Source organism: Pseudopipra pipra, chromosome 19 (assembly GCF_036250125.1).
Source record: "Pseudopipra pipra isolate bDixPip1 chromosome 19, bDixPip1.hap1, whole genome shotgun sequence".
Lineage (NCBI taxonomy): Eukaryota > Metazoa > Chordata > Aves > Passeriformes > Pipridae > Pseudopipra > Pseudopipra pipra.
Genome location: NC_087567.1, coordinates 3,828,500 through 3,843,105, shown reverse-complemented (window position 1 = coordinate 3,843,105; position 14,606 = coordinate 3,828,500). Strand labels below are relative to the sequence as shown.

At 44.6% G+C, this 14,606-nt stretch overlaps 2 protein-coding genes across 9 annotated transcripts in view; one reads left to right on the top strand and one right to left on the bottom strand.

The window, feature by feature from the left end:
* Nucleotides 1-14,606, top strand: part of TBCD (tubulin folding cofactor D) — a 579,906-nt gene that overhangs the window by 104,675 nt on the left and 460,625 nt on the right. Inside the window, exons 34-39 of one of the 6 annotated variants that reach the window (XM_064675682.1) lie at nucleotides 741-818; nucleotides 6,310-6,399; nucleotides 7,327-7,414; nucleotides 8,641-8,750; nucleotides 11,520-11,604; nucleotides 12,061-12,427. The exons of the other annotated variants lie outside the window; for them this stretch is intronic. Coding sequence (XP_064531752.1) covers nucleotides 741-818; nucleotides 6,310-6,399; nucleotides 7,327-7,414; nucleotides 8,641-8,750; nucleotides 11,520-11,604; nucleotides 12,061-12,072 — 463 coding nt within the window. The 3' untranslated portion in view covers nucleotides 12,073-12,427. Of the gene's footprint in view, nucleotides 1-740; nucleotides 819-6,309; nucleotides 6,400-7,326; nucleotides 7,415-8,640; nucleotides 8,751-11,519; nucleotides 11,605-12,060; nucleotides 12,428-14,606 lie in introns of those variants that run through there. 6 annotated transcript variants of the gene reach the window in all.
* The window catches only part of B3GNTL1 (UDP-GlcNAc:betaGal beta-1,3-N-acetylglucosaminyltransferase like 1), a 114,423-nt gene continuing 109,493 nt past the window's right edge, over nucleotides 9,677-14,606 (bottom strand). For all 3 annotated transcript variants that reach the window (XM_064675702.1, XM_064675703.1, XM_064675704.1), the window contains 2 exons: nucleotides 13,437-13,524; nucleotides 9,677-11,836 (listed from right to left, as the gene is read on the bottom strand). In XM_064675702.1, coding sequence (XP_064531772.1) covers nucleotides 13,444-13,524 — 81 coding nt within the window. In that variant the 3' untranslated portion in view covers nucleotides 9,677-11,836; nucleotides 13,437-13,443. The remainder of the gene's footprint in view (nucleotides 11,837-13,436; nucleotides 13,525-14,606) is intronic.

The following is a 14,606-nucleotide window of genomic DNA, read 5'->3' as shown; positions in this document are numbered from 1 at the left end:
AAATGTGTAACCAAGGGGTGACGGTAAAATATTTTGCATATTCAGGTTTTACAATCATAGAGTGGTTTGGGTTGGAAGGGACCTTAAAGCTTATCTTGTTCCACCTCCTGCCATGGGCAGGGACACCTTCCACTAGCCCAGGTTGCTCCAAGCCCTGTCCAACCTGGCCTTGGACACTTGCAGGGATGGGGCAGCCACAGCTTCTCTGGGCAACCTGTGCCAGGGCCTCTCCACCCTCACAGGGAAGGATTTCTTCCTAACATCTAATCTAAACCTACTCTCTTTCAATTTGAAGCCATTCCTCCTTGTCCTAACGCTATTTTATTTGTATTTTGTTTCTTAACTGTTGAAATGAAAACATGGCTGTGGTTATTTCTGTTGGTTCATTTGGTGCTGTAACTTCTGACACAGTCTGTGGAATACGTTGTTTATATTCTAGAAAATAAATTAATATTTTTCTGCTACTGTTAATTGTGTTTTCAGGACCCTGCAAGTGTAAAGCAGGAGTGTTGTTAATAAGTTTTTTTCCTTTTGGCTGGGAGGGAGTGTCCCCTGAGCCAAGGAGGGTGGTTCAGCCAACACACACAAGTTCCCGAGCAACCCTCCTTGTGTAAGTCAGGGTTCTAATTTAAATATGTGTAGGCACATAGGATGTTTCTTTCTTTGCTTCTGATTAAAAATAGTGTATATCTGTGTGCCAGGGAATGTATTTACATTGTTGAATCATTTTCTTTCCTCAGGGTGTCCGTGCCTCTCCTGACAATGCTGGACCAGCTGCTGGCAAATGGCTGCTTCGACACATTCACTGAGCAAGAGAAGTAAGTTGCTGGATGTCTTTTTGGTTTATTTTCCACCATCCAAATGGCCTCTTAAATCTTACCCCGGGTGCTGCTGAGTGTTCTTCTAGGTGTGGGTGCACAGGGCTCCAGGTGTGAGTGTGTATTGTAGTGTTTTCATTTTCCTGAGGTGGGACAGCTGAGACCCTTGAAAGGCTCTCGATAAAATCTGTGACTCTCACATCTGTTACTGGTTAATTGTTTAACAACCAGGACATTAATCAAAGTCAATTTACATGTTTTACATGGCATACTTGGACCAGTATCAGATCCATTCTTGCCTTCTCCAGCTTCCTAAATCCATGCCATTGGGGTGCATTTCTTGCTGTACTGGGAGCCTTGAGCACTGGCAGTGTCCTGGTTTGATGCTGCAGAACAGTGTGTGCCTACAGGCTATGGCTTCCCCAGTCCCACTGCCTTGGTTAATGTGAATATCTCTGAAGAAGTTAATTAAGATTCTAATAGGAATAATAAAAAAGGCACGTCTCAACTCTTTCCCTCCCAAGTTCAGTCTTCTGGAAAGTATTTAGTTCAGGAATGGATAAGCATGAGTAAGATATTCCAATATGAAATCATATTTTTTTGCAGATGTTTCAGAAAAGAATTATTTTAATTTCAGTAATATTAAAATCTATTCCACAAGCTCTCCCAGGCAGCATCTTGGCACATCTACAGATGTTTGCAGAATTGTACAACGTGGATCCTATGAGCACATATCCAGGACTGGGAATCTGTTGGTTCAAGAATTGCTCACAGCAGCTAAATTTGAAAAGCATTTATCATTCTTAAAGTTTTAATTGAGCCTACTCTTGTCTTGAAGTGTGGTTTTAGATAATCTTTCTTAAATTGCATTTGGCAGTCTCTGTTTGAATGGGAATTTAAAATGAGTCAAAGACAGATGGAATGAATATTACTTGTTCATTTTGTAATCATGCCAGGGATCTGGGGCTTCCACACAGGCTCCAGGCTTCCCTGTTGGGGAAGGTGATAGATTATGGGTGGAAATCCCAGGTGAAGTCTTGTCTCCCACATCAGGGGTCACTAAACAAAAAGCACGTGGTGGCATCGCTGCCTTTGCTGTGTGGCAAAGACACGACCCTGTGGTGCCTTTGTGAGGCTTTGTGTAAAAAGGCCTGAAATAAAATCCAGGGTGATTGGGAAGGAAAGATTTTGAAGCTGATCCTGAGGTATTTCTTCCAGTTTGATGATGAAACCAAAGAAGAAAATTAATAATGAAACAGCCAAGTGGATCATTCTCATGTCAAGAGAGTGAAGTGCTGGCCTGAACTTGTTGTTGTAGAGAGTCCTGGAAGGGCAGAGCTCAGGAGACTTTGGAGGCAGCTAAAAAAGATGGAGGGTTTAGTTCCTGCATGTGACAGTGTTTTGGTCACATAGGTGCCTCCTGGAGCAGAGGTGACCATGAGTGAGTTACTGTGGATCCTTCACAGGGAGCCAGGTGAATGCCCTGGGCTCTGCTGTGCTCTCAGAGCCCCTGTGTGGATCAGCACATGGATGGATGAGCCCAAAATTACATTAGGGCAACGTGTGCATTTTGTTACTCTGGTGTATGTCCTTTGGGTGCAGTTAGGGATGGAAACACTGATCCTGGCTCTGAGAAATACAGCACAGAATGAGCCTGAAAATTGAGACACGACTCAGTGGCCTGAAAAGGCCATGTTGTGCCTGCAGTGTCAGGTAGTTTTCAGATAGAGTGTGACTGAAGTAAGAGGGCTGGGATACATGCTTGTCTTTTTCCCTGTGGTGTTTGTTTCCCATTTAATCTCCTTCCCTCGTTTTTTACCACGTTGGTCTGTGTAGAGTTTTAGCAAGGGAATTGGGATCTAGGATGTCTGGCATCAGGATTATGCCTAAACCAGCAGCTTAACAGGCAACTGTCACATTATAAAAAGGTATCTGCAAATGCATTTTGAAGTTTCAAATGGAAATTGTGCACTGTCCTGGAGCTTGGTTTTCTAATAAAACACCAGCAGTCCAGAGTGGGTAATATCCAGCAGTGCTTAATTTAACCAGGATTAGGAGCTGGATCAGTGTGATCCTTGTGAGGAGCTCAGTGCTCCAGTTAAAACCAGTTGCCACAGGGTGTCACTCCTGCCCTGCACAGGCAGAACCTGCCGGGCATTTTCCTGCCTCTTCACACCCTGCAGCTCATAAAGTTTGGAATACAAAGCTGGACATTTCTGGTGTCGTTTTTCAGCTGAATCTCAGTGTTAGGGAAGCTCTGTGTGCCTGGTGTGTGATCTCTGCAGGAGGACAAGTGAGCCCCTTTCTCCTGAATGCTTGTGCTTAAGTGAGGTGCATTTGCCATGTGGGGTTGTTGCTCTGCCAGGGCCCTGCTGAACCTGCCAGCAGGGCTGGGAAGTGTGGGGTGAACACCTGTCCTGTAGGATTGGAAATGAATCAGCTTTAGTGTCACCGGGGTCATCAAAAGGCTTTTGGAACCGGCTTCTCTGTTGTGCCTGGCTTAGTTTGAGCTGTAGTGTGAAAAGAGCAGCTCTACCTGTCGTTTTCCAGGCTGTTATTTCTTCTTTGTCTTAAGGTGACAAAAACCTGTGTGACCAGCACGAGAGGTTCCCCCTCCCTTGCCCTGGAGTGGTTTGTATCACTGCATGAGGAATGGCACTGGAGAACTGCAGTGGGTTGAAAGTGCCTTTCTCCCAGTCAGCTCGAGGTGGTTCCTCAGTCTGTTTTGCTGTGTGCTCACAGACTGGGCCAAAATAAGAAGGGTGTGTGGAGGAAAGTGGGGGGCAAACCATTGCTCTGGGCAGCAGGGCAGGTGTGAGCTGGACCAAAGTGTTGGTGATGCTGCAGCATCCCTCACCTGCTGCTCCCCCTGCCCCGTGTGCCCTCCCAGCCCCACAGGGCAGCAGCTCTCAGCTGCAATGTCCTTCCTTCTCCTGGTCATAAACCCCAAACCTCCTGATCCCATCCCTGTGTACAATTTGTGGAGTTGCACCCATGACAGTGTAGGGAGTGTTCATGGATTAGGGACTGCTGGAGGCAACGGGCACACCTTGAAACTGAGCTCTTGGAAATACTGCTCTGAACTCACAGTGGCTGCTCTTCCAGCAAGAGGTACCTGTCAGCTCATGCTGGTGGTGGGACATGGACAGGGAGGACAGTGAGCTGAGGCTGCTGGCAAAGCTGGCAAAGCTGGTACTGGTCATGACTCCTGTGGCTGCAGAGTTCTGCTGCTCCAGGGGGTGAGTGGTCACCAAAGATGCTGAGGTTGCCCAGAGCCCAGATGGATTGTTGGCTCCTTAGGAGCACAGTGAGATGGGTCTAATAACCAGCGCCACACGAACAGAACAGCTTTGGAATGACAATTCAGGGTCTAATGCTTTCTGGAGTAGTAGTGGCATTTCTCTTCCTCATTGTATGTATTTTACATATTCAACAGAAGCATTCAGGTAGTCTCTCTATACTTTTTCTGGTGATCTTGCAGTGCTGTAAGATGGTGTGTGATCTCCAACTGGAGATTTCTATGTATTATGTGATCCTGTGGATTTTTTTTAAGCAGTTCTACTGCTATTGCATAACAAGCCATAAAGCAAAGATCTGGCAGTGGCTGGTGGCTGTTCCAGGGCCACCCTGAGTGGCACTGCTGAAACCCAGTTCACCTGGAGAAGGGAAAACCAGCACCTTTTGGCAGCACCACGTGTGCCCAATTTACATCAATGCAGAGACTTCAGACTGATCCCTTTTCCCAAGACGCCGACGCTGTTCCTGCTGGCACAGTGCCCACACAGGAGAAGGAATTTTCTCAATTTCCTTTACAGAGGCCAAGCTATTTGAGTCATCTGAGATCACACATAGGTTAGGTTTGGTTATTGCAAATGTGGAATTGGCAGTTGACAGAAAGGAAAGTGCATCTGTTTTTAACACAAAATGCTGCTCGTGAGGTTCCGTGTGTTAAATTTATTCCAGATGCTCTTGTTCCAATTGGTCTCTTTGTTGCTCCACTTCCCAGTGATGTCCCTGTTGTTCAACTGGTTTAAATCTCACCTAATTCACTACATTGCCTGGTCTGTGCTGAGAGCCAGGCATGCGCTGCAGGGATTGTAATTAGCTGTCTACACAGGGTCTTTGTGTAATTGGGGCTGGGAGGAGGAGGAGTTCCACCAAGGTAAGACAGAACACACCTCAGCATTCAGGGAGCAGTTCCCTCACCCACCCAGACAAATCCATGCCTGTGGACACACAGACTCATTCATGGTCTGTCATTCTCACCACATGTTGACACATTTTTTACCTTGATGGGTCCGTGGTTTGTTGTTCCATTTTTTAACCAAGTCACCATTTATCAGTTCATGCTGGGATTTTGTTAAGAATTTTTAAAAAGTAATCAAAACCTGCTAACTCTTGTCAGAAAACTCTATAGAACAAGGTGCATTACCTTAACAAAACATCCTGGTACTCCTGGAAACATCTCATTTTAAATGTTCTGCCTTTCAACAGGTGACAGTACCCAGCTCTCTTCAGGAGTTTTTATCCACAGCTTTGAACGTGGTAGCAGAAAATGAATGTTACTATTTTTGCTTTCTGCTTTCCATACACAATGCAGGGAGGTTTCTAAAATACACAGCCCAGGAGTAATTGTGCTCACTAGACAAATATGAAATACTTTCTTCTTGCATCTATGGCACTTCAGCCTTGAGTGTAGCAAGTAAAAGATTAAATAATTTGAACTGAAATAAAAGCATTAGTCCCTCTTTCCTTCTTTTTAATAGATCCTTGGAATAACTAACAGCACTTGTGTTTGTACGAGTGTCTGGGAAAGAGCTGTGAGAATCACGTTTCCCAGACTGTGTGGAAAAAGAAAAGAATTTGCTAAATATATTTAAAGATGGCTCCATGGCTCGTCCACGTAATAGAACTGTGAGCCCTGTGTTTAATTACGTTGTCTGGAATCACTGAAGGAATTCGGCTCTGAAATGGTGGAGTAGTTAAGAACAACATTCATCCCCTTTTATGTGAAGTTTGGTTGGAGACCTCAGGGAATGACCAAGGCACCACAATGATACACAGACTAAATAACTGTTATTTGGCTGTGGGATATTGTAATTCCTGACAGAGCATTGCTGATTGTACCATGCTCTGGTGTGAACACAAGCCATGGTGAGCCAGTTATCCTGCATGGGCTGGATCCCTCTGGCTAAAAGGAGTTCACTCCTGAGCACACAGGTAGTACCAATGTAAATAATTAATAGTAAGTTCTTCCCTGCCAGGTTAAAAATTGAAAGGTCCAGTAACATGATGGCCAAACTCCCCTGTGTCCTTACCAAAGGCCTCCCAAAGCAGGATGAGCTCCTGGGGAGGAAGCACCTTCTACCCCACAGTGTTTCTTTCCTTGCCTTGGAAAGTTAATTTGGCATCTTGACAGTCATTAAATTATCTTTGAAATTCTACTGAAACCTATTGCTCACCTTTTTTTTTTTCTTTCCCATTTTTTCAGCCACCCCTTCCCAGTGAAGTTGTTCACCCTCTGTAAAGAAGAGATCAAAAGATCCAAAGACATCCGGAAGCTTCGCTCCAGCATCGGAGTGTGAGTCAATGGAATCAATCCTTCCTCACAGAAAGTGAGGGATATTTAAATCACCAGATGTAACAGCTGGGTCTAGTTCATGTGGAATTCAAGTGAAAAATGCACATGAATACATGTGAGCAAAGGTTGTGAGAGTGTCATGTACTTCTGGGTGGTTGGGGTGAAACGTGATCTGATAAAGTTGAACAACTTTGAAAATGTTGATGCTCCTAAAGATGCAGGGAATCGTTTGCTTTTTCTCTGTAGAGAGCTTGACACAGTGCCAATGGCAAATATATATAATTTATTCATTAGGTCTTAGATGTGCACTGAAAACATCTGTAAAATGAGTGTCTGGCTTTGGGGTAAAAGCCCTCACTCAGCTCAGGCAGCAGAGAGGGCAAAACCAAAATTTCCCAGTTGGGAAGGACAGTGCTGGGTGAGGAGAGGAGGGGAAAAAAGCAGACTCAGTGGCAGAAACTTGGCAAAATCATCCCATAACAGTGTCAAACAGTGATTTTATTGGCTGTCCTTTTATTTCTTTACTGGGAGCAGTTTCAGAGTGCAAGGCAGCCCGAAATGAGCCATAGCCCTTGTCTCTGGTTTGTGTTTCCCCCTGACCTGCCCCCTCCATGCCCAGCCTTCCCTCTGCCCTCACTGTCCATGGCAGAACTTGCTTCACAGGTGATTTTTAGCACAGATTTTGGTGCTGCTGGTCAAGTTTAACCCCACATTTGTACCTGGCACAGCCTGGGGCAGCCCAGTCACCCATCAGCACCTCCCAGACTCACCCTCAGTGTTTGCTTTCCCACAGCACTGGGAGTTGGGATTTCCTGGGGGCAGCACAGCTCCCCCTCCCATCCTTTTTCCAATATATCTTCATCCTGATCCCAAAATATACCTGTGCATTTATAACACAAGATCTGGTCTTCTTCATTTGTTTTCTAGGTTTTGTGGCCTGATTCAATTCCAAGGAGACATGAGAGAGAAAGTTTTCTTTCAGCTGTTTCTCCTCCTTTGCCATCCCTTTCCTATAGTAAGTACTGAAGACTTTGCATATTATCCATTTATTCTTTAAAATACAAATAAAAACTAATGTAAAGTGCATTAAAGCAGCTTTCTTTTTAACAGGTATTAATGTATAGAACACAGGTTTTATTTCTCAGGTGTCCCTGCAGTGTCCCTGGCTGTGTCCCATGTGCTGCCCTTCCACCTCCAGGCCTTACTGGTTAAACTGGGAGCAAGGCAGGTGGCTCAGCCATTTCTTTCTGTTACAGAGCCCCCAGCACAGGGAAGATCTGCTCATCATTTAGTGCTGAAAGCTCCAAGCAGATAAATTACTGTTAGTTCTGTGATACTTCTGAGAGTAGCAACACAGGAGCAGCTCTGGTTCAAGGAAAAGAAATTTGTTCTGTTTCCATGTTGTGTGTATTTGCTCCATGAGGCATCCTTTGCTGCAGGGGCACAGTGTAAGAAATGGGGAGAGATCATTTCAGTTTCACATTTTATGGGTATTATACATCACAAATGTGTTTTGTTTTTAAAGATGGGTCAGTTTAATTTGGCACTTCTAGTCCAGAAATAAGGCTATAATTCCTTTGCCTTCCTTTGGTTACCATCAGGCTTTTGTCAAGAGAAAAAAAATTTGGTTTTGTTGGAATTTTGCTGTCTTCCAGTTAGCATCTTTCTACCTGTTGTGCTTCAGCAGCCAGCCTGGCCAGCTCTGTGTGTGCCCCCTCCAATGTCACTGCTGACCTGAGCTCTGGGAAAAGAACAGGCACAGGAACTGCTCCACAACCCAGAGCAGGACAGGCTGATGCCAGGTGTCAGGCTGATGCCATCAGCCAAGAGTTTTGCTGATTCTTCCAATCTCCACACTGGGAAGTGGGTTTTATGAGCCTGCAGCAAACACAGAGCCAGGCTTTGGCTCAGTGAATCACTGCAAGGAATGTTCCAGTTGGGCCAGGCTCACATGTTTGAATTCATTCCCTGTGAGGGACAGAGCTGTGGCCTTCCAGATGGGAAATACTGAAGGATTTAGGGAGAAACTGTAGGAATTCTTTGAGGTGCAGACATGGACTTCCCTGAGGTGCAAACACAAGGTCCCTTCCTGCTGCAAATCCCTGTCAGGGGCAGGAGTGGACTCAGTGTCCACCATAACATGACAGGCAGTCTGAGGGACCAGTTCCAGTGACAGCACTGGGCTCTTCCCTATGGATTGTGGATGCTTCCCTAACTCTGCCTGTGCCCCTTGCCCCACAGATCCGTAAGACCACGGCCAGCCAGGTGTACGAGATGCTGATCACCTACGGCGACGTGGTGGATCCTGCCATCATGGACGAGGTCATGGCCATCCTCAGTGACACCAACTGGTAAGTGCAGCTGTGCCAGGCAGAAATAAGAGCTGAAATAGTTTCTGAATGAACAGAAGTTTGATGGATGCCTTTGAGAGCTGGTGGGGAGGAAGCTGTAAGAAATGATTCCGTAGGTTTGTCTATTGAATGCATTTAAAAGAACTGCTGCAAGCAATTTCTCTGCTCTAAAGAACTATCCAATTCACTCTCCCACTGAAAATGGGATGTGTAAAATCACCACTGGATAAAGCAAAATACCTATATTTTTCTAACAGCATAAAAAGGGAGGAAATCTTGGAAGTGTTCCATGAAACAGAGACAGGGCTGTGCAAACAGTCAAACTGCAACTGCACAGACAGTTTCTTGGCATTTATGGCAGGATTTGGGGAAAGGAAGGATCTCTGCAAGCTGGAAAACAACAGAATTAGCAGAACAGCTCAAATCTCCCATGAAATGTAATTACTCAACATGCTACAAGTGCTGTATTCAAGCAACCATTTGGAATTGGAACAGTTTAGATGTTTCCCAGGCACATGATGCCATGAATTAAACAACCACTTTATAGAATGTAACTCATCTTTTTACCTACTCTTACCTGCACCTTTGGCTTCTTCCAAGGGCAGGTGAAGAGAGTCCTGTTCTCCATGAGCACAATCCACTGGAGCAGACAGTGACTTTCAGGGCAGGGGACTGTGACAGGAGCAGGGACCCAGCATTTTGGCACTGGATTTTTCCCTTTCTGCACATTTTAGCATTGAGCATTATCATCACCTGGGCAGATTGATAAAAGGCTGCAGGGCTTGGAGATCTGAGGGAACATGGATTTCTAAGGTACTATTTAGTTTATTACTTTTGCTGCCATGTTAAACATTTTCCCTTGTCCCAGACCTGGGCCATGGGGCTGCTGCCCCACACAGCACAGTAGATACAAGAGAACAGACACATATATATATAAAAATATATAATTTATTTAGTCATTATATTAAATGGCTTTTTGTCTCCACTGACATTTCATGGAAATAAAATTATCCCAGACAAGTTCAAAGAACAAAATACACCTTCAGGCTGGAACACAGATTTGCAGACTCCATGCTACATTGTTTGACTTTTATGTACTTTCCAGTTTATTTCTGTGCTGGAACTTAAATAACTTTATATTTGGGAAAAGAAAACTGAGTTTGTTATTGTGAAGGATGGCTGCTGCTCTTTTTCTGAATTTTCCAGTGCAAAATTAGAGCAACAGTCTCAGATTTGAAGGATTGGTTACCAGCAATTCTGCCTGTGGTTACAGTTCCTTGTTTAACTGCACATGGAGGTTTAGGATTGTGTTTGGGGTGACTCAGTGCTCGCTTATGAAACCTGCATTTAAGAGCAGACTTGCTCAGAAATTGCATTAAGCATTTTAACAGAATTACTGGAGCAGGACGAGATGGCTGCTGTCACCAAGGGGTGGTTACAGGGCCAAAATTAGAAGTCCAGGAAAAGCAGTGGTAGTTCAGCTCTGCTTATAAAGGGGTTATTACAACAAAGCAAAATATTCCCCCAAAACCACTCCAGAAAAATAAATACTGTGTTTTCACCTTGTCATTTTTAGGGTGTGCCTGGTTTATTCTGGCCTGGAGCAGGCCCTGAGTACCCTCTTGCAGTGTGGCCATTGCTCTGAGATGAAAGACAAAGCTCGTTTACTCAAAACTTAATTGTTTAATCTTGGTAGATTGGGGCTGTTTACAGAAGAAGAGATTTGAAGCAGTTGCTGAGTGTCAGAGTGAGCTGCTTGTTATCCTCAAGCTCTCTCAGTGCTAAAATAATCATTCTGAATTCTGAATTACACCAAGCACTAAGAGCAGGAAGCCAAATGAGAATTCATTCTGGGGGAAGATGGTAATTACTGGGATAGACACATTTGTTCCTTTTGGGACTACAGAGAGTTTATCATGCCATTGTGTCATGCAGAGTTTAAACAAATTACTCTATAAATAATACATGTTGTTTAGCCACAGGAAGGTTTCCAGAAGTAAATAAGACATGTTGTCCAAGGTGTAAAAAAAGAAAGATCAGGTTATTTCTGACTTGCCTTTTTTTTGCTTTTTCTCTGTAGTTTTGGACTCTGTTTATGTGCCAAGAGTTAAATTTGTAATCAATCGCTCATTTACAGTCATTACTTAAGAAAACCCAAATAAATGTCCTGCCCTGGTGAGCAGGACCAGCAGCCTCCCAACATTCCAGTTTGAGGGACAGGATTCTGCCACATGGAAAAGAATTCTGCTTCCAGGGATTTGGGGCATTTGGGGGCTTTTTTTAACTGACAGTTCTGGAAGAAATTATCTCATGGACATGATGCCATTTCAGAAACTTTTTTAAAAGCCTCACATATTTTAGGTTTGGATTTTTCTATTTCAGGACAAAGCTTCTGGAGAGTGTAGAGTGTTCTCCAAATCCAGTAATGTTAGAGAATAAATTAGTGAACTTGTAGTCTAAAGAGTTGTATGAATAAGTGCTATTTTTTTTTTGTATAAAACTCTAAAAGAATAGTCTTAGGACACTTTAGTAGCAACTGGTTACCTGTGGCAGACCTGGTGTGTATTTATGGGTTATCTGGCTTAAGATGGTACAAAAATGTTTCATTATTCTTAAAATGTGACAGAACAAAAACTCCTAGAATTTGAAATGTACACAAAAGATCATCATAATCCAGTAGTAACATGGATCACTTAAGATGTTGTGTATGAACATGGGCACCCTCAGGTTTTAATTTGTGAATTAACTGGCAAACCTTTCCTCCCCCAGGGAAGCAGAACTGCCCGTGGTGAGGGAGAGACGCAACTGCCTCTGTGACCTCCTGAAAGTGCCCAAACCTCAGCTGGTGTCCAAGGTACAGGTGGGAATGTGCTCCAGGGGGTTGTTTGCTCATGGAGGTGTCCCTGTGCACCAGGAGGGGTGTCCTGAGCCAGCAGCAGAACACGTGGAGTGGCCGAAGCTGCTGCCTTGAGCCCTTCCAGCCTCGTTCCCTGCGAGCATCCCAGGCTGGCAGTGGGACATCTCAGACACCACCCAGCAGGGAGATGATGCAGCACAGATGGTCAGACACTGCTCCTCTGCCCTTCCTGGAGAAAGGAAAAAACATAAAAATCTTCCCACTTGCACCAGCAGGATGATGTGAGGTGTTGTGCAAAGCACAGGATTCCAACACTGCCCGAGAGGAAGAATGGGATATAAAAGGATACATTCACAGGGAGACAGACTGTAGGTCCCATGTCACTCCAATGCAGATAGTTTGGAATTGCCTATCTGCTCCCTGTGACCTCTCTTTTTCCTCTCTCTCTGGCAGAGTTCAGCATGAGGAAGCTGCAGCCACTGGTCTGTACCTGGAGCTCGTGGCTCCAGTGCCATGGGGATGGGAGCAGGCTGTGCCATGGCATCCTGACACGCTGGAGCTCAGCAGGAGCTGAGCTGGACACTGCTGGACAGAAGAGGCAGAGCCTGTCTGAAAGCACAGTGCAGATGTGCCACAGGAAGGCAACCAAAACCCACTGTTTGCAGTTTTTAATGTTGTTACGTGGCAGGTTCTTGTCATGCTCTGTCACTCTGACCCGTCTGTTCTGATGTCAATGATTTGTATGTCACAACTGAACAGAGCTTGTGCTTGCTGTCCACACACTGAGTATTAAACCTGACCTGCTGCACTGCTCTCTAAAGCATTGTTTTTTCATCAAGTGGAGAAATCTGCTGCTGCTGTGCCACAGTCAAACAAAAAAAAAAATCCAGGTTCATTTCAGCTAAAGCCTCTCTTAACTACTATTTATGTAACTAATTCAGGCAAATGGTTTCTGTGGTAAAGTAGCTTTAGGGATGGAGCTTTATTTTACTGAAGACTTGAGGTGAATCAGTTCTTCAAGTACCTGCCAGCCTATTTCTTACTCCTATAAAATGAAACTGCTCCAACACTGATCTTTAGTGAGACTCCTGTGACAGGGAAGGCAAATGCACAGGCCACATGATCTTGTAATTACACTGTTATTTGATGGCTCTAATTAAATCCCACTCTCCCAGCACTTGAACAGAGGCTGTGTGTGTTTGTAGACACATCTCTGCAAATGGGATGATCCTGCTCTTTTAGGATATTAATTACAATTGACTTCCAGTCTCTAAAATCTGATTCAGTCCCAGAGAAGAGCCACCCATGAGTCACCCAACTCCACTGCCCACTGTCACTTTACCCTGAGCCTCCATCCTCCTCCTCCTCAGCTGTACAGGTGCTGTCACAGACACAGCTGTCCTGCTCACACAGCCCCAAATCCAAGGATGTTCCCCTTGAATCCCAGTCCTTCCCCTGTGCAGAGCCCTTGGGAAACACCAGCAGCTGCTCCTGGGAGCAGGGAGAGGGTGAGAGCTCCAGGCAGCGTGTGACAAAAACCTCTCTGCTCTTCCAGTGCTTCAGGCTTTGCCTGAGGCTTCCCTGTGGTGACAGTGTGGTAACCCTCTGGGCTGTGTTTGGTGGGTATTTAAATTAGAAATATACAGTTTAACAGTCAAACTGAGTGATGTGCAATGAGCTCACAGCATTACCCGTGGTGTAACTGTGACCTCCCTTAGAAAGGGTTTACTCAGCCCAAAGATTAAATTAATGAAGCACAAATTACTAAAAAATTCTGAAGACTTTGGTCTTCCTGCACCCATAACACAGCTTCAGTTCCACTTCCTCACCTTGGGTTTAGTTAAAGTGATAATAATCCATCCCTTCCTTCAGGTTCAGCATGTCCAGGTTTGCTTCAAACACTCCACCTGTCAAATCCTGCAAGGGGAGAACAAGAGAATTAAATCAAACAAATTCATTTCAGGTTGTAACAAGTTCGGGTAACTTAGTTCTTCAGACCACAGAAGAAAATCCAATTTGCAGAACTAAACAAATAAGCCAAGGCTCAGAAATGTTTCCATTCAAAAAATTAAGTGTCTGTTGAAAAGTTAGTGTTCAAATCAGTCTGGGGGGATATCAGACAAATCATCAGCTCACTCCTGTGCTGCTCTGTAGCTGCTCAGCCCAGCTCTGCTCCTTTTGTTTCCTAATGCAGGCATTGGCAGAGAATGGGCCAACCTTGACAAAACAAGTGGTTGGGCTGGATTTTGAGCACTGATTAGCTTGTCTGATAAAACAAACCTTTCATCAGGCAACTGAAATACTCTGCAGAGCTAAAGGTGTTTCCTTTTGAGCCCCCACTTGTGTTATCGGGACAGGAACTGGGGAGGTTTGTTCCATGAGCAACCTCAGTGATGTCACTAAGAAAACATGGCAACTTCAGCATTTCTGAGCATTTCTGCTGGGGTCTTCCTGGAGCCCTTAATCCTACTGAGCTTCAGGAATGCCACCAAAAAAAACCCCAAAAACCTAATTAAAGCTGACAATACCAGAGGAGGCAGATAACACGATTGCTCATGTTCTTGTGTTGGTCCAGAGCAGCACCAGTGAAGTTTAAACAATGTAAAACACCACTGTGAGCGTGTTTAGGATGGGAAGTTACAAAACTGAATCCAGATAAAACTGGAATTAAAGAAGGTGGAATGCTAAACTTGGCTAGAATAATTGGATTTAGAAAAAAATTACTCTGGGATCTTTAATGAACCTGAGTTTAGAAATGAAGGTTTGTCTCCCATGGAGGACTGTGCATCCAGCTTCCCCTGGACACACTGGGAGCATGTCAAAGACATTTAATGATTCTCAACATGCCAAACTGATCCAGCTGCAGAACCTGCCACTCACATCAACAGGGAATTCTCCTCAGAAATGAAGGTCCTGATGTGACCTTTAGCCTCCATAATGATTCCATAAACCCAAGATTCCACACAGGGTATGGGACAGTTGTGTTTAGCTTGCTGGAA